General features: G+C 40.6%; 1 protein-coding gene across 8 annotated transcripts in view; it reads left to right on the top strand.

Annotated features, from left to right (window-relative positions):
* Nucleotides 1–22784, top strand: part of sptan1 (spectrin alpha, non-erythrocytic 1) — a 38757-nt gene extending 15973 nt beyond the window's left edge. For 2 of the 8 annotated variants that reach the window (XM_026298126.1, XM_026298124.1), the window contains 39 exons: nucleotides 86–303; nucleotides 912–1004; nucleotides 1177–1311; nucleotides 2051–2199; nucleotides 4823–5021; nucleotides 5423–5527; nucleotides 5619–5651; nucleotides 5776–5811; nucleotides 6338–6385; nucleotides 7423–7514; nucleotides 7787–7931; nucleotides 8021–8202; nucleotides 8330–8429; nucleotides 8541–8738; nucleotides 8853–8999; nucleotides 9085–9188; nucleotides 9598–9760; nucleotides 10108–10122; nucleotides 11565–11696; nucleotides 11781–11918; nucleotides 11997–12101; nucleotides 12232–12440; nucleotides 12582–12702; nucleotides 12899–13020; nucleotides 13128–13260; nucleotides 13370–13468; nucleotides 16152–16311; nucleotides 17441–17517; nucleotides 17599–17808; nucleotides 18299–18595; nucleotides 19469–19581; nucleotides 20053–20070; nucleotides 20354–20416; nucleotides 21161–21215; nucleotides 21417–21613; nucleotides 21763–21816; nucleotides 21910–22056; nucleotides 22140–22287; nucleotides 22362–22487. In XM_026298126.1, coding sequence (XP_026153911.1) covers nucleotides 86–303; nucleotides 912–1004; nucleotides 1177–1311; nucleotides 2051–2199; nucleotides 4823–5021; nucleotides 5423–5527; nucleotides 5619–5651; nucleotides 5776–5811; nucleotides 6338–6385; nucleotides 7423–7514; nucleotides 7787–7931; nucleotides 8021–8202; nucleotides 8330–8429; nucleotides 8541–8738; nucleotides 8853–8999; nucleotides 9085–9188; nucleotides 9598–9760; nucleotides 10108–10122; nucleotides 11565–11696; nucleotides 11781–11918; nucleotides 11997–12101; nucleotides 12232–12440; nucleotides 12582–12702; nucleotides 12899–13020; nucleotides 13128–13260; nucleotides 13370–13468; nucleotides 16152–16311; nucleotides 17441–17517; nucleotides 17599–17808; nucleotides 18299–18595; nucleotides 19469–19581; nucleotides 20053–20070; nucleotides 20354–20416; nucleotides 21161–21215; nucleotides 21417–21613; nucleotides 21763–21816; nucleotides 21910–22056; nucleotides 22140–22287; nucleotides 22362–22487 — 4886 coding nt within the window. Of the gene's footprint in view, nucleotides 1–85; nucleotides 304–911; nucleotides 1005–1176; nucleotides 1312–2050; nucleotides 2200–4822; nucleotides 5022–5422; nucleotides 5528–5618; nucleotides 5652–5775; nucleotides 5812–6337; nucleotides 6386–7422; nucleotides 7515–7786; nucleotides 7932–8020; nucleotides 8203–8329; nucleotides 8430–8540; nucleotides 8739–8852; nucleotides 9000–9084; nucleotides 9189–9597; nucleotides 9761–10107; nucleotides 10123–11564; nucleotides 11697–11780; nucleotides 11919–11996; nucleotides 12102–12231; nucleotides 12441–12581; nucleotides 12703–12898; nucleotides 13021–13127; nucleotides 13261–13369; nucleotides 13469–16151; nucleotides 16312–17440; nucleotides 17518–17598; nucleotides 17809–18298; nucleotides 18596–19468; nucleotides 19582–20052; nucleotides 20071–20353; nucleotides 20417–21160; nucleotides 21216–21416; nucleotides 21614–21762; nucleotides 21817–21909; nucleotides 22057–22139; nucleotides 22288–22361 lie in introns of all 8 variants that reach the window. The other 6 variants (XM_026298127.2, XM_026298130.1, XM_026298123.2 and 3 more) reach the window with 5 other exon arrangements.
* The last annotated feature ends 2 nt before the right edge of the window (nucleotides 22785–22786 follow it).

Below are 22786 nucleotides of genomic sequence, written 5' to 3'. Positions count from 1 at the left end.
TTTGGTGTCTTCTGAGAGATAACAGTGGCCATTTAAGCAAGTGTCCTAACATTCAAATGCTGATCATCATGTGTGGGGTTACTAGGACACTTTGCTGGGGAGGATGTGAAAGCTAAGCTGGCTGAACTACATGGACGCTGGGATACACTGAAGGCTAAAGCCTCCCAGAGGAGACAGGATTTGGAGGACTCTCTGCAGGCCCAGCAGTACTTTGCTGATGCCAATGAAGCTGAGTCTTGGATGAGGGAAAAGGAGCCCATCGTGGGGAGCACTGACTATGGCAAAGATGAGGACTCTGCTGAGGTATGTGAATGGAGGGAGTATAGGGCACATATTCACTACAAAAAGTCTACAGTAACAAATCCATTGTTATTGCTTCACAGCATTTTCATCTGTTTCAAATATACATCCTGTTCATTAAGTGTACTTTTCTTAATACAATTGTCTGTTCAATAAGTTTGATAGTTAGTCTGAAGTATAACAATGTGTATGCTTAAACATTTCTGGTCATCTGAAAAAAACAATTAATAGCAAATTAATAGAAAAATAAATAATTTCAAAGTCAATATCAAGATCAGTTTGCCATCTGTGTATTTTTATTGACCCATTCAGCATTTCCACCTTCAGTTCTGTGTATTCATGGCAAGGCAAGTTTATTGATATAGCATAATTCATACACAAGTAATTCAAAGGGCTTTACAGAAATAAAAGACAAGTTAAAAGTACTATTCTCTGAGCGACAGGAAGCCAGTGCAGAGATCTGAGTTCAGGAGTAATGTGGTTGTACTTCTTTGTTCTAGTCAGGACCTGAGCAGCAGCATTCTGAATGTGCTGCAGCTCATCGTGAGTTTTTTTTATCGCTACCTTTTCTGTGACAAATACAGTTGAGCTGAATAATTTGTCTTGCACAGGCTCTGCTGAAGAAGCATGAGGCTCTGATGTCTGACCTGAGTGCCTATGGCAGCAGCATTCAGGGCCTAAAGGAACAGGCTCAGTCCTGCAGGGTAATCCCCCTTTTCTCACATCTCAACTCAGCATGTGTGCTTAGCTTCTTGGTGCAGTTTTTTTACTGCACTGTAGAGCTTCTGAAAGCTAGATGGATGGGTTTTCCTGATCAGCTAATATTCTGTAGTTTTTAGAGAATACAAATGAGTGATGGTTTGATTGTTTGAACAGCAACAAGTGGCGCCAACAGATGATGAGACCGGGAAGGAGCTGGTTCTGGCCCTGTACGACTACCAGGAGAAGAGCCCCCGTGAAGTAACCATGAAGAAAGGGGACATCCTCACCCTACTCAACAGCACCAACAAGGTACAGTTCAAACCAGTTCAGTTTACAATAGGATGCCTGCCCAACTGCTCCAGAAAATATACCTGCTTCAACAAATTTTTTTAAATTATACTAGGAGAAAGTTAAGCTGTTTGTAAGGTAAATTAATATAAGGTGTGCACAGTGAAAGTATGTAATTGCAAACACTAATGATCAGTAACTGATTAATCATTTTGACAATATTCAACAAATTCCTAAGGCTAATTCTAATTTCTCAGCCCCAAGCTTATTGGTTCCTAATGATGGAAATCTGTAAGACCTCTCACACATGTATAGTTTCATTTTTAAATACAGTTCAGTAATGACTTGAAACTCACTAGTTTTTTGAAACTCACTAGTTTTTCCTTGTTTCTCAAACAAGGAAATCATGCATTGTGGCAGATTATTCATTAATTGGGGCACCAAGATGGTTTATGTGGAACTGAGTCAAAACAAACTACAGTTTGCGTATTTATAATAAAGAAGGAACATGTGACTAAGTGAATAGTTTTTGGACAACTCTTGAGCTCTATTGCACAGAGTAAACTATTTTCAGACTTTGGGTACACAAACAATACTCCTTGAATTTGTTGAAAAATAAATATTTAGAATATTACTAGAAATATTATGTAATTTTGTCGTATGTAATGACCATATGAGTATTTGCCTAAATAAAATGCAGGAAATATTAGCAAAAGGATTTATATCATGAATTGTAAGTATTGTTCCCTCTTTGCTGCAGGACTGGTGGAAGGTGGAGGTGAATGATCGCCAGGGCTTTGTTCCAGCTGCTTATGTCAAGAAGCTGGACCCCACTCAGTCATCTTCCAGAGAAAATCTGCTGGATGAACATGGAAGCATTGCACTGCGCCAAGAACAGATTGAGAATCAGTAAGAAATCCACATTATAACATCTATACTTTGTAGTAGTGTAGTTCATTAACTTTTCTTCTTTCCTACTAGATTTAACTGTTTCTTAGTGTTCAGTCTTTTCTCTGCTTTTTAACCTCTCTTTATTTCCATTAAATAAGATTTTCTGCTCCCTTTTTAACACTAATCACCCTGCCCCTGACCTCTGTCTGTCTCCTCTGCTGTCCTCTCATTATATTTAACAATTTAATCTTGCCTTGCTGTGCATTCACCCTGCCTTGCTGCTGAGCAGGCTTGTCACCAAGGAGGCCTGCAGCGTGTCTGTGCGCATGAAGCAGGTGGAAGAGCTGTGAGTAGGAATCAGTGTCCTTGTTCGTGTTCTTGTGCTCATATGTTAGTAAAAATCATTAGCATTTTTACATCCCATCTCAACCCCAAAACCCACATGTTGTGCTACACTTTGTCTGCTTCACCTGTATCCTTCTATTTAGTAGAGTGATAGAAGTATCTTTGCCCACCTCTCACATACTACTTTTCTCAAGGCTTGTCTGTTGATGTTAATTTCTGATTTCCTCTTATTGTATCATAAGCTGTGACATGCCTTATAAACCATTCTGCTCTGTGTGTACTAGGCTTTGGTTATGTTTTTAGGTTACCCCAGGTCCAAGGTGCATGGCACTCATTTGATTCAGGCATTGTCACACCATTCAGTGTCTCGTTATCAGTTCTTATCAGGACCATAGTTATGCCATACTATGACGCTACTCACCTTTAACAATAGGACACTTTACATACCAGGCCTTTGTTGTTACAAACGCTGAGCTTTAACTGCAGCCATTGATGACAGTAGTCGATCTGGTAAATACAGTCTCTTTTTTTTTTCTCCTTTTCTAACACATCAGCATCATATTATTACTCATTGGGCTGTTTCTCTCTACTTTTCCTAACATGTAAAAACTTGACATTTCCCCCTTGACATTCTCCCTGAAATTTAAAACTTTTGCTATCACCATCAGTGCTGTATAATCATTCTGCTTGTTATCTCATAAGGTTTGTATTGTGTTCTATAAAATGTTAAAATGCTGCAACAAATCTCTGTTTCCTGCTTATAAGGGACGTGCTGTCAGGTATCTCAGATCAGTGTTTGGTTTGACTGAACATCTTCTTGGAAAAAGTAAATCTGGTATTGTTCTTGTAACAATTGGCTTATTATTCAGAGCTATGTCACATAAATGTTTGGGTAGTTACTGTCCTACTGTCCTCACTTTGCCTGAACCAAAAACAATAAAGAGCACCTGGAGGATACAAATTACAAAGGTAGTTAGGTTGAAAGGTCAAATAATGGAGTATTTATTAGAGAAAGAAAAAAAAATCAGAATAGCTGCCCTTAATTTGACACCGACCTCCTCGCAGTTGTTCAAATATATGGCAATACAAAAAAAAGGATATACTTATGATACATATATATTTCTGAAAATCAAATACTCCATAGCAAAAAAAAAAAAAAATAAATAACAAATAGTCCTTCTAAGATCTACTGGGTACCAAAAAAAAAGAAGCAATGAGCTCCCCCAAAAAAAGGAAAAGAGGAAACTCCAAATGTTGTCCAAAAATAGTTCAGTTTGTTCTTTTAAAAAATAAGCAACGCATTACAAGAAAAGAAGGAAAAAGGTCCACAACTCCTTTAGAAAAAAAGGTTCCAACACTCACCAGGGAGGCCTGGGGTTTCTGCCCTGGCACAGAGAGTGTGCAAAGGCCCTGAGTACGGCTCAAACCAGTCCTTCAAAGAACACAACTAATTAACTTGATCCTCACTAAAGACTGAACCATATACAAGAGGAAAGCACCTATTAGACTGTTTTAAACACCATATGGCAAGAGCTACCCAACATAAGTCTGTGGTGCCCTGCTTAAACTTCAGTCACCACTTTTCCTCTTCTCCCTCACCTCTGTCCAGTTACCCCTCCCTCCCTTTTAAAAACTAAGCCACACATCTACCTGTGTGGTGACTGAACAGCTGACAGGAAAGAGGAAGTATTATCAACATAAAAGTCAGGGTGTAAACACCAGCAGCTTGACCTTGCAAGGTTTTTGTCTCCATAGCTTGCTGTGAGTCTAACCTGTCTACCCTGTCATTTGCTGGCACTGCCACATCCTGGGAAAAGGAAATTAGTAGGTTGTAGCCGCTTTGCATCCAGTGTTTAATGACCCTTTTTAATGACTAGGTGTAGACACTGACAAGCTAAAATTAGTCTCTGATGATGATGCTTTCAGCAAAGAAATGAAGTGACAACTAGCAATAAATGCAAATTAGATTCTCAACAAAATTGTCTTGTTCAATCCGAAAAATGAGCCGTGATATAACAGTGATGATAAGACACATTAATTGATTTGATTAGAGCCTGTGGTGACAACTTGAGCTGGTTCTTGTTCGTTTGTAGTCAGGATTAAAATAACACTTCACAACCCTCCTTTTTTCTTTTCTTTCTTTTTTTTTTTTTTTTTTTTTTTTTGCATTTACGATTCATAAAACTCATGTTCTGTGTGCGCAAGCTCCCACCGTACAAGCATGTCAGTATTTTTCTTGCCAGTGACTTTCCAGTAGTTCTCTAATGATAATCTTTATGTTACCTTGTTTTTCAAGGTATGGTACCCTGTTGGAGCTAGGGGAGAAACGCAAGGACATGTTGGAAAAGAGCTGCAAAAAGTTCATGTTATTCCGTGAGGCCAATGAGCTCCAGCAGTGGATCAATGAGAAGGAGAGCGCCCTCACTAATGAAGAGGTTGGCTCAGACCTGGAGCAAGTTGAGGTCCTGCAGAAAAAGTTTGATGATTTCCAGAAGGTAATATACCTAGATGTTTCACCTTGTTTTTTCTATTGAGACCCACATCTGGTATAGCCTTGGCCCCCTCGCTCCTGCTTCTCAATACAATCTTACAGCATTTCATTTGTGAATACAAGTGTGTTCCGGTTGCCTATTGTTCACTGTACGGCACGGTGGCTTCTGTCTAAAAACTTGCATCCTCTTTGGTCCTCTGTGTCCCTCTGTTATTGCATTCATTCATTACCGCATCAGTATTTCAGCTGCTTTTTACCTAATTACAATGTTGGATGCTGTGTGTATCCAAAAGTGTAATTATTTATTTTTGTTTGTACATGTAGTTGTTTGAGATAATGTCTCACTCAGAGTAAAGGATCTTTTGATGGTGACTAATCTTTTTTTTTTTTTTTTTTTTGATGCAGGACCTAAAGGCCAATGAGTCTCGCCTGAGGGACATCAACAAAGTGGCATCTGAGCTGGAGTCTGAAGGCCTCATGGCTGAGGAAGCCCCCATGGTTCAGGCTCAAGTAAGTTCTACCTCCACAGATCAACCAAATTACCCATATTCCACATTTTTGATGTAAATTAATGGATATCATGTTTTTATTCTATTTGCAGCAACAAGAGTTGTTGGGTGCTGCTCCTGGAAAGGTTGTAACCATAACATCTAACATATCATAACCTTTACTTACATTTTGCTTGATATTTTAAATTTTTCAGGTATCACAGTAATGAAATGTCTCTCACATCATGATTTTTTTTTTCTCTTTTAAAGGATGAAGCTGATTCAAAGACCGCATCACCGTGGAAGGTGAACATCCTTTTTGGATCCAAAAAAGATATTCAGATATTTAGTTGTCATGTGTATTTTTAGACAAAATGCATCAACTGCAGAGATTTGACAGCCTGTCAGTATTGATCTAATACTCTGTAATTGTGCATGACATGACAGAATAGGGTTCATGTTTTATAGAATTGTGTCAGTTCTGGCATTTACTGTAGTCGTGACCAAAATGACATTTTATGAGCATGGGCCCTTAATGTTACATGTCTTCGCTCAATATGACACTAATGAGTCTTTTACATGTCCCTTGAACTTATATTATGTCTCAAGCATTTATCTTGTTTGATTTATCATAATTTGGTGTTCAGGGTTGAGTGGTTGGTACTGCTCTACCCATAGTTGCTATGCTCACTCTGTCCTCCTTGGTGTTACATTTTGGATAGTCTTGGAAGAAGCCCAACAGTTTCATAACACTCTTGACTGATATTGTCTTTTTTGTCCTCCTCCTTTTCCCCATATCTTTCTGCCATGTTTTGTCTACTTTTGACTATAGAATATACGCTTGGCTGTTCAAACAACGGCTAACTTTAACACTATCAAGGTAAGATTTATTAGTCCATCCTGACTTTATATGAAATCATTCCTCCTTTTGCTCCGGTGTCCTGCACTGAGTTCAGCAAACTAACCCCATCATCATTATAGTTTCCTTTTGCTCTCAGATGTCGTCTGAAACCTGACTCTAGTGTTAAGTGTTCACTTTAGTTTGGTTCCTTAGTGTGTCTTATGGGATATGTTTGTCCTTTTGTCCTGATTCATCTTGTTGTTTATTGCAGTATGGAACATTTTCTTTGTCTTCATACTGTGTAATGTTCTTACCATGTGTTTATTCCTGTGCATGTCACCCTCACTATCCACTTGCCTTTGTTTGTCCATCACTGCCTCTGCCTCAATGTAACATCAAGCACAAACTATACATGTTTGCAATCTTCATTTACATAAAGTAGAAAACAAAACTGAGGCTACCTACATAAACAATGTTAAAAAAGAAACTGTCTAAGGCAGTATGACTCCACGTGGTACAGAATTGTTTCATAAAAAAGAACACAGACTTTGAAAATTCACAAAGATATAAGAAGGTACAGGAGCATCAGTCATTAAACACAGCTACCTCAGTGGTTAGGAGCTATTGGAAGAACAATACTACCCACAACATGGCTGTGCGTGAAAAATTATGCCAGGCACACATCACTGTTTACACAGGCTTCTGTTTATTTAATAGAACATTTCTGTTTTTCCAAGCAACTAGCTTCATTGTTCTTCAACATCTTGAAACAAATACACTTGTATTATAGGACATTGTAATTACTTAACATTTTAGAGATAACCAGTACACTCACGTTTTGTATTTAATTTAGCACCTCTCACCTCACCTTAAAAGTTGATCTTAGTTTATTTTACAATGTTTTTTTCTCCTAATTTCACACCCTATCTGTAATCTTGACTTAATCATGCAAAGACTTGCTGTTCAGTTGCATTACGTCTGCTGCAAGTAGCAATTTTTGCATCTGAACTAGAAGAAACAGACTAGAAGGGGCTGTGATGTGTGTAAAATGCAGTTTAATGTTGTTTTATGTCCAGGAGCTGAATAATCGCTGGCGGTCACTGCAGCAGTTGGCTGAAGAAAGGAGCAACATGCTGGGCAGTGCCCATGAGGTGCAGCGATTCCACAGGTAAGAACCAAAGACTTGCAGGAAAACACATGCAGTGTCTGTGACATCACCTGCAGTGTTTTGAAAGCTCAGTGTGTGCCTAAGTGACATGAAACAAAAATGCACTAATATAGATACTTTAAGTGTAAAAGTTTTCTGTTTATAAAACAGTGAATACAGTGCTGCACCGACATTAAAGAGAGACACGAGAGTGCAACACAGAGTTCGTCACGCTGTTTGTCTGTGATTCTCTTTTAGATCATGTGACCTAAGTTGTGTTTGTGCCTCTACAGGGATGCTGATGAAACCAAGGAGTGGATTGAGGAGAAGAACCAGGCCCTCAACACTGACAACTACGGTCACGACTTGGCCAGTGTTCAGGCTCTACAGCGCAAACATGAAGGATTTGAGAGAGATCTGGCAGCTCTGGGTGATAAGGTCAGTCAAATATAGTTTTAGCTCAATATAAGATATTAAATGTATTTCTTCCAACAGTTTTTTTTTTTTCCCCCTGCACCTCTGTCCAGGTGAACTCTCTTGGTGAGACAGCGGAGCGTCTGATCCAGTCCCACCCAGAGGCAGTGGATGACATCCAGGAGAAATGTACTGAGCTGAACACTGCCTGGAGCAGTCTGGTTGGACGTGCTGACCAGCGGAAAGACAAGTTGGGCAACTCCCATGACCTGCAACGCTTCCTCTCTGACTTCAGGTGAGGAGAGGAGAGTCACTGAGTCAGATTTGTTGTTTGAGTCAATAACTAGTTTTAAAGTGTGGTTAAGGTCCACAAGATGCTCTAAGATATGTGCAGTACCTACAACTTCTTTATCTCTCCATAGAGATCTGATGTCCTGGATTAATGGCATCCGAGGGCTTGTGTCCTCCGAGGAGCTGGCCAAAGATGTGACCGGAGCCGAGGCCCTTCTGGAAAGACACCAGGTACTAAATTGCTACCTTCTGTTTCTATACAAAATTGCAAATGTTATTGCCCATTTTACAATGTCCACCCATGTTTCCTTTGTTTTCTTTTTTATGTTTAAATCTTTCCAGGAACACCGCACAGAGATTGATGCTCGTGCTGGCACCTTCCAGGCCTTTGAACAGTTTGGTCAGCAACTGTTGGCACGAGGACACTATGCCAGTCCTGAGATTCAGCAGAAACTGGAGGCTCTAGACCGTGAGCGTGCTGATCTGGAGAAGGCTTGGGTGCAACGTCGCATGATGCTGGACCAGTGCCTTGAACTCCAGGTAATGAAGTGTTGAGATGAGATCACCATGAGATGACAAGTTAGAAATGGCTATTATGTTGTCTCTAACAGCTGCTTTTTGTCCCTCCACTGACTGTTATCTTCTCCTCACCAGCTCTTCAACAGGGACTGTGAACAGGCTGAGAACTGGATGGCAGCTCGTGAAGCTTTCCTAGCCAGTGATGACAAAGGTGACTCCCTGGACAGTGTGGAGGCCCTCATCAAGAAGCATGAAGACTTTGACAAGGCCATTAATGTGCAGGTCAGTAAGGTGGTTCATCACGGAGCGAAAGTTTTAAAATTAAACACTAATGCTGTAAATGGTAAAATGTTGTCCTGCTGTACAGGAGGAGAAGATTGCTGCTCTGCAGTCCTTTGCTGATCAGCTGATTGGAGCTGACCATTATGCCAAACCTGAGATCTTCAAGCGCCGCAATGAAGTCCTTGACAGGTAGGAAATATTTGGGTTTTTATGTAGAACACACCAATCCATCTTATGTTAAAGTGAGAATATGTAATGCTAAGATGGTTCCAAGATGTTAATTTTACAGATAACACTGAACAATAAAGTGTTTGTGCAAACTACAAAGAAATTATCCACGTCAATTAAATAGCTCAAGAAAAAAAATAACCTGCTGCATTATTCCTGACCTGGTATCTCAAGGTCCCTCTTGTTTTAGTCACCTTAATATTTAACGACAGACTGTTGGACAACATTGTTTATTCAAGGCATTTTACATGAACATACATACATGTAACCCCGCATGTTATGTCTTTAGATTCTAAGACATGATATACCTTCCTGTTAAATAATGTGTTTGAGCTGACTTTTTAACTTTTTAAAATGTGCTGTTTTAAAGGTGGCGCCGCTTGAAGGCCCAAATGATCGAAAAGCGTTCTAAGCTTGGTGAATCCCAGACCTTGCAACAGTTCAGCCGGGATGTGGACGAGATAGAGGCATGGATCAGCGAGAAGCTGCAGACTGCAACTGATGAGTCCTACAAAGATCCTACTAACATTCAGGTATGCATAGCTGAACTCACAGAAGTTCATAGCAACACAGCTGATCTAAAAGCAGTACATAGACATCAGAAGTGGTTTTAGGTGTAATTCAGTGTATAAAAAAAGACAGTTTGTTCTTTGTAAAAACATTTTTTAAAAGTTCAGGAGAACAAAACAAGGTTCAAGAAACATACAAATTGTGACTGGTTCTAGCTCAGTTGGAGAAGTCACAAAATGAACCAGATGTTAAACTGAAATTGTAATGTCTTGTTTCATTGACAATCGTTTTCCTTAACCATGTGAAATCCCTCTCTTTGTCCTGCTTAGAGTAAGACTGAATTTTTCTCTCACTGTCTTATTTTTTATAGCTATCCAAGCTGCTGGTAAGTCTGAGTAGCGTGTCAGCTGACTAACAACAAAGGAGGTTGACCTCCATGTGTCTGTGTCTTTGCTATGTGTGTAGACACGACATAGAACAAGCATTCCTTCCATCTTGAGTTTGTCCCTCATTATTCAGCTTCTTTTTTACTTGGGTTTTAATTTTGTTAACTTAAAATATGTTGGCTTAATTCTATGTTTATATTCATATTTTATGCTAGGTTTTTCTATCAATAATGCTGCTAGTTGTCAGGTGTGGCTTCCAGTTTTTATTTTCATTTTGGGGGAGCTACCTTTAAACTTGCTTCAGATGTTTGAGTCTGCAGTCAGAACTCATCAAATTGGACCTGAAAATAAAATTATTTTTATTGACCAATATTACAGTAGCTTGTGAGCATGACACTGGTGTCAAGTAGAGCTGCACTGAGTAAAATATAAATCACGTTTTTTTCTTTTTTAAGACTGGATCATTGGTTTCTGACCAATGAAATGCTCTCTTTATTATTTTTTGCATTAGATTTTTTTATATATTATGGTAGAAGTAACAACCTGATCTTTACAAAGTTGCTATTATTGAATGCAATGAGGTTGGAAATATTTGTTTCATCTTCCCTATTTTCAGTTGAAGACTCTCAAGAATGACTCATTGTAGTGTAGTTAAGTCTTCCTTTTCACAATGTCAGATGTTCAATTTGCTTTCGAGTCACTATTCTTTCTGTGTACAGCTCATATGAACACACAATATAACACATTCCTGTTGAGGGTTAACTTGGCAGTGTGGAAAAAAGAAGCACTGGATGCAACAAGTCTCCCTGCTACCACAAACCCTGCAGAATCGTCATGTGACAATGAGATAACAGGGGGATCTGAATTGAGATAAAAAGCAATTAATTGTGCAGCCTCAGTGTCAAGCTGACAAATTCTACATTGTGAGAAGCAATCTGGTCCCTAACTGGCTCTGTGCCTCATGTTTAACATTATTTATTATTATTTATTATGCTTTGTAGGCCAGCTGTAAAAGCAATTGTAGAAAGAGGCAAACATGAAGCAAACTTGAAGTGACTTCCACCAATAGGTTTCCTCAAAGTCAGCTCTGTTGCAGTTTTCCTCGGCACTCCCATTTTTTTTTTTTTTTTCTTAGCTTGTGTGTCCTATTTGCCTATCAATGTCAGGCATATTGTCATAGTTGCCATTCTGTGTTAATTTTATGTATTCCACCTTCTAGTTTATCAAACACTAATTCATATTTGATGTGAGCCTCATATAGTTTCAGACCATTTATTGGTCAAAATTGGTCAAAAGAGGCAAAAGTGCTGAATGTAAGTATGAAAGCATTGCTAGATGTTGGGTGTTGAATGACCCATCACAAGTTAAAGAGAGTTCTGAACATATACCATAAATCACCCTGTGGTTCTCATGTGTTCCCTTCTACCTCTTGTGCTGTCAGAGTAAGCATCAGAAACATCAGGCGTTTGAGGCAGAGTTGCACGCCAATGCCGACAGAATCCGTGGTGTCATTGACACTGGCAATGCCCTCATCCAGAGAGGAGCCTGTGCTGGCAGCGAGGACGCAGTTAAGGTATGTCTGTATTGTCATTCATCTGACAAATGAGGCTTAAGAGAAATGAGATTGACAGGCAGTATAACGGTGTGTATTTCTTAGGTGCGTCTCAATGCTCTGGATGAACAGTGGCAGTTCCTTGTCAACAAATCTGCTGAGAAGAGCCAGAAACTCAAAGAGGCCAACAAGCAGCAGAATTTTAACACGGGCATCAAGGATTTCGACTTCTGGCTGTCTGAGGTCAGAGTGACACGTCCGATTGACACACTAATGTATAGAAAATAATCTCAAAGGCTCATACATGTTATTGCTTCTCAGGTGGAAGCCCTTCTTGCCTCTGAAGATTATGGTAAAGATCTGGCCTCAGTCAACAACTTGCTGAAGAAACACCAGCTGCTGGAAGCTGATATTTCTGCCCATGAGGTAAAGCAGCACATTACCAATAGCTCTACATATAGGTCAGCTATACCTCAGGGAACATTGGAGAATTCTCACCTAATGAGAAGGTATTCAAAACATAAAGGTATTCTGACCACCTCTTTCCTCCCTCTAGGATCGTCTAAAGGATTTGAATGGCCAGGCTGACAGCCTGATGGCGAGCAACGCTTTCGACACCTCGCAGGTGAAGGACAAGCGAGATGCTGTCAACAGCCGCTTCGCCAAGATCAAGAGCATGGCTGCTGGCCGTCGGGCTAAACTCAACGAGTCCCACCGACTGCATCAGTTCTTCAGGGACCTGGATGATGAAGAGTCTTGGATTAAGTATGAGAAGTTCCTTCTCAGTTCATATTATTATTATCTGGAAGAATATCAGTAGTGAAAATTACTGTGTTTTTATTGTATTCATTCATGAGAAGAAAAAGACAAATTAAATGAACCTATTTTTGCCCTGACCGTACATAGAGAAAAGAAGTTGCTTGTGAGTTCGGAGGACTATGGACGTGATTTGACAGGTGTACAGAATCTGAGGAAGAAACACAAGAGACTGGAGGCTGAGCTGGGAGCCCATGAACCGGCCATTCAGGTAGGAGAGGGATCTTTTCATCCCTAAAAGCAAGCCTTCAATTGATTTGAACAGGTAACAGAGTGTCTCAAAAGCATGCTTTGAGCCTTTTACCTTTTGAGCAGGATTTGGGTTGCATTATTGTCAACTGTCAGTCTGCTGAGATATTTTGGCTCAGTAGACAGTGATTGGATCTCTTTGTTCTGTGTGCTTCCAGTCGGTGTTGGAAACTGGGAAGAAGCTATCTGATGACAACACCATTGGCCAGGAGGAGATCCAGCAGAGGCTCGCCCAGTTTGTCGACCACTGGAAGGAACTGAAAGACTTGTCTGGAGCAAGGTGAGTCTGCTAAGGTACACAGTCTGCCAGTTGGACACAATGCAGCCTGGGACACTTAACACACAGAGGCAGGTGTGTTAATGTGTGTGATGTGTGTTTCCTTGCAGGGGCCAGAGGCTGGAGGAGTCACTGGAATACCAGCAGTTTGTGGCCAATGTGGAAGAGGAAGAAGCTTGGATTAATGAGAAGTTGAATCTAGTGGGGAGTGAGGACTACGGAGATACACTGGCTGCTGTGCAGGTGGTTTTCAGTTACTAACAAGAGCACTGCAATTTAACAGGACATTCAGTGTTTAAGTGTAGTAAGTGATGATGAGCTTTACTGAGTGTCAGGCTCTTGTTTTCAACAGGGTTTGCTGAAAAAACATGAAGCATTTGAAACTGACTTCACTGTGCACAGGGACAGAGTCAACGATGTGTGTGCTAACGGAGAAGAGCTGATCAAGAAGGTACTTGCCATACAGCACTGTGGAAAAGTATTTATTTATTTAAACTCTTTATTTTCATTTGGAAAACATATACATACAGTGCCACCCATAAGTCACAATACAAGAATGTATTACACATCAGGCACACCAGCAGCTCCAAACCCTACCTCCCAGCCCACCCAACAACACGGGTCATAATGTCTGTAGAAGGTTTTACATTTTTATATCCAAAGGCACATATGAATAGTAAAGTTTTTTTTGCACTTCTTTTACAACATAGGCAGGGACAAAGAATTACAGTAAGGTATAATCAGACATTGTTGGCAAAAGAAACAAATAAATAAAACAAATAAACCAAGAATAAATAGATGAGAGACACACAATAACCTTGTGGATGTCTCCAAATCTTTCAATCTGTCAGTAAGAATTGTGTTATTGGATTCCAAATCTTTTTAAAAGCGGACAATTTGTCTTTTAAAATATATCGCAGTTCTTCCATATGCAACATATTTCCCAGTTCTCTAGCCCACATTTCAAAAGTGGTGACGGCCTCTGCCTTCCACATTTGTAGGATGAGTTTTTTTTGCAATAATCATGCAAAAGAAGATTGCTTGTTTTATTTTTATCGCAAGAAGCATCACCTGCACCTAAAAGTCCTACACAGGGATCAGGTTCCAGATTGATTAAGTATACATCAGTAAAAAATTGAAAGAAATTTTTCAGAATGATTTAATTTTGCTGCATGACCACAAAGAGTGACACAGGGTACCTGTTGATATCTTACATTTGCTACGACATGGAGAAATTGCTGGAAACATTTTATGGAGTTTTGATTTAGAATAATGGAGTCTATGAATGACTTTAAATTGAATCAAGTGATATCTTGCATTCACAGAACATCTATGTATATTACTTAAGCATTCCTCCCAAACGTGGTCTTGAATGTTAATATCCATTTCTAATTCCCAGTCACGTTTTATTTTATCTGTGCTGGTATCCATCTTCCCTAAAAATAATTTGTAAAAATTTGATATGTTCCCATTAGTTCCAGGGTATATTTTAACAATTGCCGCTAAGGTAGAGTGCAACCTCTCTGTTTCGAAATCGGAAATATGTTTTCTTACAAAATCTCTAACTTGTAAATAACATAAAAAATTTGCTGAAGTCAGGTTATAGTTTTGTTTTAGTTGTTCAAACGAACTAAACATTCCTTCTTTGTATAGATCTCGAATTGTTAAGATACCTTTATCTTTCCATTTAGAAAAGAAAACATCATGTAATCCAGGAGGGAACGCATGATTGTTGCAAATTGGAGTATCCAAATACATATCCGGAATTTTCGAACGTGTCTTAATTTGTTTCCAAATTTTAATTGAATTAGAAATGACTGTGTTATCTTTAATGCTTTTTATATCTATTTTAGTAGGACTGTTAAGCAGGGCAGTTAATGATATATTACAAGATGCTTCCTCTGCTGCTTTCCATCAAACCAGTTTTCCTCCACCATGCCAATGCGTTTAAATTAGCTGCCCAATAATAATATTTAAAATTTGAAAGGCTAAATCCTCCTAGATCCTCTGGTTTATTTAAATGTTTCTTGTTAATCCTCGAAGTTTTATTAGCCCAAATGAACCTGGCTACTATAGATTCTAGTTGTTTAAAATTGTGTAGGGGGATAAACAAAATGGGATAGTTTGAAAAATACAAAAATCTTGGTAGTGCTATCATGTTTATAGCATTAATCCTACCTATCATAGACATGGAAAGCATTTTCCAATAGCTAATATCCTTATTAAGTGATCTATCTTTTTTTTTTTCAATTCGACTGTAATAACAATTTAGGTTTTCTATGATCATTATACCCAAATATTTAAAGGAGTTGCTAGCTATTTTAAATATCCGGAAAAACATGTATCGCTTTGCCATCAAATTGCAGAGGTTTCGATCTTGCCAAGAGTAGAATGCGCTCTTTCACTTGGTAGTGATGGACTCGAACAGTAAATGCCCGAGGTCTGTGGCGATCGGTGTGCTCTGTTGATCTGAACTGGCCTGTGGGAATCCCCCTCGCCCAGTACCTGCTCCAGAAGTTCAGTCACGAATTCTGTAGGGTTACCCTTCTCGACTCCTTCTTTAATTCCAAACATTCTGATGTTTTGGCGTCGAGACCTTGATTTTAAATCAGAAGTCTTTCCCCCGAGTTTCCCACACTCTGATTCCAGGTCTGCGTATTGTTTCTCAAGCGACTCAATTTTGGGTTTTGTGAACTTCCTCAGTTTCAGCAATTCTGGCAGAAATATTGGCAAGAGATACCTTCACCTCTGTTAATGTCGATGAAAGAACATCAAATTTCGTGCCAAAGGAGCTGTTTAATTTCGCGATTGCTTCCATGATGGTCTGTGTTTGTAGCCTCCGTAGCCTTAATGCTAAACTTGACTAACGTTAACATCCACCGATGATTCCTCGGGAGTGTTAACAGGGTTTTCTTCTTCGTTAATGTTGGACTTGTCGGTTTACTTTTGTCTCGCTGGCATTTTCTTGGATAATTAGAACGAACTAATAATAAATTTGACTGACTATAAAGTGTAATAATCTGAGATTGACAGAGCGCTATTGAGAACATGTGTACTCCATCCGCTGCCTCATTTATTTTGATTTATTTTAGAATACAGAAGCAGTGTTAAGGTAATTTTTGTCACTGTAACAGAACAACCATCATGTGGACAACATCAGTGCCAAGATGTCAGCTCTGCGAGGCAAAGTGTCTGAGCTGGAGAGGGCAGCAGCTCAGAGGAAGGCCAAGCTGGATGAAAACTCTGCCTTCCTGCAGTTCAACTGGAAAGCTGATGTGGTGGAGTCCTGGATTGGTATGAACATAGGAAGCTTTGTGTTTGATAAAAGAGAAGCTGATTTCTATCATGTTCAGGGGTCTGTAAGGTACTTTGTTGACATTCTGTCCTGCCTCAGACTATCAAGGTTCTCGAAAGGCTCAGAAACTATTTCATTTAGCAATTTCATTATAGTATCAATAAACAGAAGCAGGTAGATTTTTCCTGCAAGCTTTAGCAGGTTTGCTAATGATGCATCCTCACGCAGGTTTGTTAAAAATAGATAGCATAATGATGTGACCACTTGTACACTGTTATCAGCAGTCACATGTTTAGGGCAACTACTTTAACACTCATGACTAGATGATGATGACTGCTTTGTCGGATGGTGATAGTAAGTCAGGAATAAAACAGAAATTTAAGTGAAAATGCCCATTACTATCAGAATGAGTTACATCCTGGAAGTATTTCAGTTTCTGGGTGAAGAATAGCCAGATTCAGTAACAGCGACATTCAGTGTGTGCAGTTGTCACAGTGATGTTGCCAGGTTTGGTACTGCACATTAAAAAAAAAAAAAAAAAAGAAAGAAAAGAAAAAAGAATTAGGGGGCAGTTGTGGCCTAATGGATAGGGAGTCATGTAGCGAACAGCCAGCGCCCCGTCCAACAATACAATGACTGAGGTGAGACCCTTGAGCAAGGCACCGGACCCCCAACTGCTCCCTGGGTGCCACAGCACTGGCTGCTCACTGCCCTGGGTGTGTGTGCACGGTGTGTGTGCACGGTGTGTGTGTGTGTTCACTTGGGATTGGGTTAAAAAGCAGAAACACAAATTCTGAGTATGGGTCACCATACTTGGCCAGTTAAGTCACTTTCACTTTCATAAGTGCTAACATTTCTTGTTGAGTATGGATTAAAAAAGAGCGGTACAATGTATGCATTAGTTTTTGTTTATAGGCCTTCTTTTGAGAGTGCCCAACTAGCTGTTGCCTCATGCTTCTCGCTTCCAATTCTTATGCTAAGCTAGGCTAATCACATCCTGACTTTGTATTTCTCCAAATACAAAGCTGCATCTTCTTGAGACCTGAGTTAAACTATATTCAGTCTAGGCAGGACTCTCAGTTTTTATCCCAGTCATTTACTGAACCTGTGGATGTGGTTTGTATTTAGGTGAGAAAGAAAACAGCCTGAAGACTGATGACTATGGCAGAGACCTGTCCTCTGTGCAGACTCTGCTCACCAAGCAGGTACGCCCTCCTTCCTTCCAAACAGTATTCTACATTCCCTCTGTACCTCTCAATTGACATCTCTTATTTTTGTGTTTGTAGGAGACATTTGATGCAGGTCTCCAGGCCTTCCAGCAGGAGGGCATCACAAACATCACAGCCCTAAAAGATCAGCTGCTGGCTGCCAAGCACGTCCAATCAAAAGCCATTGAAGCTCGTCATGCTGCCTTGATAAAGCGCTGGAACCAGCTGCTGTCCAACTCGTCCACTCGCAAGAAGAAGCTTCTGGAGGCTCAGGAGCACTTCAGAAAGGTAAAGAGGCTTGAGTAGAGGCTCTTTGAACAGTTTTGTTCATTCACAAAAATACAAACTGAAATTATACTGTTCAAAATCAAACCTGCCATTCGGCTGCAGTGGCTGTGTCTCAGGAGGTAGAGCAGGTCGACCATGAACCAGGGGGTTGGTGGTTCGATCCTTGGCTTTCCTGGTCCTTGAGCATGACACTGAACCCCAACCACCCCCGGTGGCTGTTCCACAGGTGTATGAATGTGTGAGTGGGTGAATGGTGTAAATGCGCTTTGAGTACACTTGAGTGTAGAAAAGCGCTATACAAGTATAAGACCATTTAGCTGAAGTAAGTCCGTGAAGATTCTCAGTCGTCCAGTTTTTAGGTCAAAAAACCTAAAAGAGCTAAAAACTAGAAGTCCAGTTGCCATGACTCAACCTCAACAGCTGAATTAAAACATTTTAACATACCCTAACTTATGGACTGGTTTTAAGTATCATATCTTCTCCACTCCAGGTTGAAGACTTGTTCCTGACATTCGCCAAGAAGGCGTCAGCCTTCAACAGCTGGTTTGAGAATGCAGAAGAAGATCTAACAGACCCGGTGAGGTGCAACTCTCTGGAGGAGATTAGAGCACTGCGTGAAGCTCATGAGGCCTTCCGTGCCTCACTGAGCTCAGCTCAGGCTGACTTCAACCAGCTGGCCGAGCTTGACCAGCAGATCAAGAGCTATCAGGTGGCGTCCAACCCCTATACCTGGTTCACAATGGAAGCACTAGAAGAGACCTGGAGGAACCTGCAGAAGATCATCAAGGTCTCCACATCAAACATTATATACATTCACATATGCAGATAAGGCCTTTTCCACACGTACATTAGATGTTGACCGATGGGGTTTTTCAATGGTGATGCTGGTACCAATCTATAGAAGTCGGGATCGCTGATATATGGTGCTCTTTTGATGCTTTTTTTTTTTTTTAACGATATGTTGGGCTGATTTTCTATTGCCAGGTTTTGGTACCTATCCCTTCCTTTTAAGCTACAGCTATCAATAATGTTACAGTTCCAAAGTAGCTTATGGATGTTATATATTACGTATACATATTCTAGCCTCACTGTTTTCTTTCACAGCATTCTTCTTTTCAGTCTTCCAAAAGTTAGTTTGGCAACATCCACTGTGGTCTGGTAGAATGGCAGTTTGATTAACACAGGGGCCAGTCACACATGTTCCACAACCACACTGGGCTGCCCTGGGATTTGCCTGTCTGTTAATCAGCTTATACTGATACGCTCAACCATCAGCTGATGCCAGTTTTAATATGCACAAATCAGCCCAATTAATCGGTCAACCTCTAATGTACATGGATATTTTTATATTATTGTGGTTCAAGGTCTATTTGCGATCAGGACCTTTCATTCACATCTTATGGTCTTGTTACCTAAGATCAGTCAGCAATAAAAGTTACCATAACAAGGCTGAAAGAATGTTTAATAGCACAGTGTCGAATGTAACTATTATGATACAAATATTAGTTTTTCGATATTTTTAGTGTTGTGCTAAGTACACATGACTTAACGTAAACTGGCTTTGCCTGCAAAAACACCACCATGGATGCAGTCTCAATGAAAAGCTTGTTGCACTTACCTTGCTGCTTCCTGTTGCTCCTGCCTGTAACTGTGAGTGTAGGAGCGAGAGCTGGAGCTGCAGAAGGAACAGAGGAGGCAGGAGGAAAACGACAAGTTGCGTCAGGAGTTTGCGCAACACGCCAACGCTTTCCATCAGTGGCTGCAGGAGACCAGGTAGAGAATGATGTCTTTATAAACCTGTACTGGGGTTTTAGAGGTCAACATCAGTGACACATGATCCTGTTTTGATGAAAACTTTGGCTGCATGATGATCTTCAGCTGCACACACATTTTATACCCACAGTTATATACCCACTGAATATTATGTGTGAGGATGCTTTCTGCAGTGTTAGTCTTTCTGTAAAGCCACTGAATAATCTCAGCACAAGGCATGCTTACTTGTATGCTTAGTGTTTGCTGTCTTGCACAAACACCACATTAGAAGACAGTTCAGTTCTCAAAGCCAAGGCATTGAACATATTCACCACCTGCACACTGGTCTTTAGCTCGTTGAGTTTTCAGGGTTGTTTGCAGTGAGCACTGTTTGTCTCATGTTGTTAATGTGTATTTCTCTCTTTTTCTCTCCCCCCTCGCCTTCCTCTTGGCTGTCTCCTCGCTGGTGCTGGGGATTACTGTGATAATCAGGACATATCTTTTGGATGGGTTAATATCACTTTTTTCTCTTTTTATGTGATTAAGTGTTTGATCCATGTGTGGTTGTAAGAACTGTGTGGGATGTGATGATGAAAGCAAATCTTTGATCTCTAAGGTGGGTGTTTTCAAAATGATCAAGCTTGCTAAGACCTGTTTAAAACCCATATATCCCCATTATTGCTCCTTCACTTAGATGATTTTCTTCTGGACTATTCCCTGTGTTTTCCCTCCATTTTCTTATCTGATCTTTAATCTCTGGTCTTCCCTCTTCCCCCATCCTCTCTCTGAATAGCATAGCCTATCGACGGGTTATCTGTGTCTATCAGTACCAAGTAGCTGATGATCTTTCTGGAAGGTCAACCTCCTTTAAGACTTGCTCTGGTGTTTTTGCTTTTTCTGACCCACTCAGTGTGAGGGCTGCTGACCTCATGCACTTCACTCTAAAAACACCATGTTAGGCTCTGGTGTGCTCAGTGCCACACTGCTGCACTAACACTCACCCCGTCCTCAAACTCCAAGGACCAAGATGCTGTCAGCACTGCTTTCAGCCAGGGGACTAACTAGTTGTCATCATATTTCCTGTGTACACTTAAGGGATGAAAAGTGCAAATTGTCTTTTGTTGCACATATATAAATTTTTTTAAAAACTAGTGCATAAGTAGAATTTTGAATAGAATTTGGTTCCATGTGGACACTGGGGCTTTTTAAGTTTCTGTGCACCAGCTGACTTTAATCATTGCATACTAATGACGTGCTGCAGTTTCCGTCCTCTGTGCAGTAGCCCTGACCTTGCATGGTTTGGGTTACCAGTAGTTTTTGCATGAATGCAACTCCACTCTCTGGCAAGAAAGACAGCATAACAGGTTCACTTACAAATGTGAAGTCATTTTGTCCAAATAATGACATACTACATGATTCACCCAAGTAATGGTAGTAATAGATCACCTCCATACATTACAATGAAATCTAATTCATCAAGGTTTGCCTGGGTATGCTGGGTTGTAGAGAACATGTCTTCTAATACCCATGTCAGGAGTGGGTGCAGTACGTTTCTAGACTGTGCTGCTTCGTTCCTAATATCAGTTTCTGTTGGCATTAGGTCGTGTATGGTGGAAGAGTCAGGCACCCTGGAGTCCCAGCTGGAGGCCACCAAGGTAAATGTCATTGTTCCAAATCAATACCTGTTAACACTGCTGCTGGTGGAGATGACCAGCAGAGGAGTTCCCAGTCCTAAAATGTAGCAAGTCGCTCTCAGTAGACAAATAGTTGAACAAGATGTTTTTTATGAGTTCTGAGCTGAGCTGTGACAGGGTTTGTTGGTGTGTGTGTGTGTGTGTGTGTGTGTGTGTGTGTAGCGTAAGCACCAGGAGATCAGGGCCATGCGCAGCCAGCTGAAGAAGATTGAAGACTTGGGTGCAGCTATGGAGGAAGCACTGATCTTGGACAACAAGTACACAGAGCACAGTACAGTGGGCCTGGCCCAGCAGTGGGACCAATTAGATCAACTTGGAATGAGAATGCAGCACAATCTGGAGCAACAGATACAGGCCAGGTACACAGCAGCAGGATTACTGCATGTTACTGCTAGTCAAGGATTCTGTTGCCAAATGAAAGAAAGCTGAAATGTTTAAGCCTTTATAGGTGCTGCTCAAATGCGGCTGCTGTGGCTGTTCTAGGCTCATGTTCCTCTTTGGTTTTCAGGAATACCACTGGAGTGACAGAAGAGGCTCTGAAGGAGTTCAGCATGATGTTTAAGTAAGTGGTGTTGACCTTCCCTCATGTCATTTTCAGTCTCATGTCTGTTTTCATTCAGACCAGCTAACATCATGTTTACTTGTTTGTCTGCAGGCACTTTGACAAGGAGAAGTCTGGCCGTCTAAACCACCAGGAGTTCAAGTCATGTCTGCGCTCGCTGGGGTATGACCTGCCCATGGTAGAAGAAGGAGAACCTGATCCTGAGTTTGAGGCCATACTCGACACAGTGGATCCTAACAGGTCTTTGTTATTTTGTATTGTGCACATCGTTTGTATTTTGCACACTGTTGTATTTGCCGGCTAACTGGAATCTGTGCCTGCAGGGACGGAAACGTTTCATTGCAGGAGTATATGGCGTTCATGATTAGCCGTGAGACTGAGAACGTCAAATCCAGTGAGGAGATAGAGAGTGCTTTCCGAGCTCTCAGCACCGAGAACAAACCCTACGTCACTAAAGAAGAGCTCTATCAGGTCAGATGTGTTCATTGCTCACTTTCGGTTCAGGTTCACATACTCCCAAGTTCTAACGGTTCTCCTCTTTTCAGAATCTGACCAAGGAGCAGGCAGACTACTGCCTCTCACACATGAAGCCCTACCTTGACAGCAAGGGCCGTGAACTGCCATCAGCTTTCGACTTTGTGGAATTCACACGCTCTCTCTTTGTCAACTAGTCCCTTAACAACCAGTGACCAATTGGATGCGTTTACCCTACACACTTCAACACACAGCTGAAACTGCATGACTGTGGCACTAGGAATACTCACTAACAACAGCTATCTGTATTATCTATTTATCTTGCTCTACCCTTAACTATTTGTGCTTCTCATAATAGCATAGTGGCTCTCTCTACATTTGAATGTGATTGTTTTAGCTGTTTTAGCTTGTGCTTTCAATAAAATTAAAGAACCCAACAATAATGTAACACCTTAACAACTGCAGTGTGCTTTAATAAACGCTACTGGTTAGAACT

The sequence above is a fragment of the Mastacembelus armatus genome, chromosome 12 (genome assembly GCF_900324485.2).
Source record: "Mastacembelus armatus chromosome 12, fMasArm1.2, whole genome shotgun sequence".
Classification (NCBI taxonomy): Eukaryota; Metazoa; Chordata; class Actinopteri; order Synbranchiformes; family Mastacembelidae; genus Mastacembelus; species Mastacembelus armatus.
This window is presented reverse-complemented; position numbering and strand designations above follow the sequence as displayed.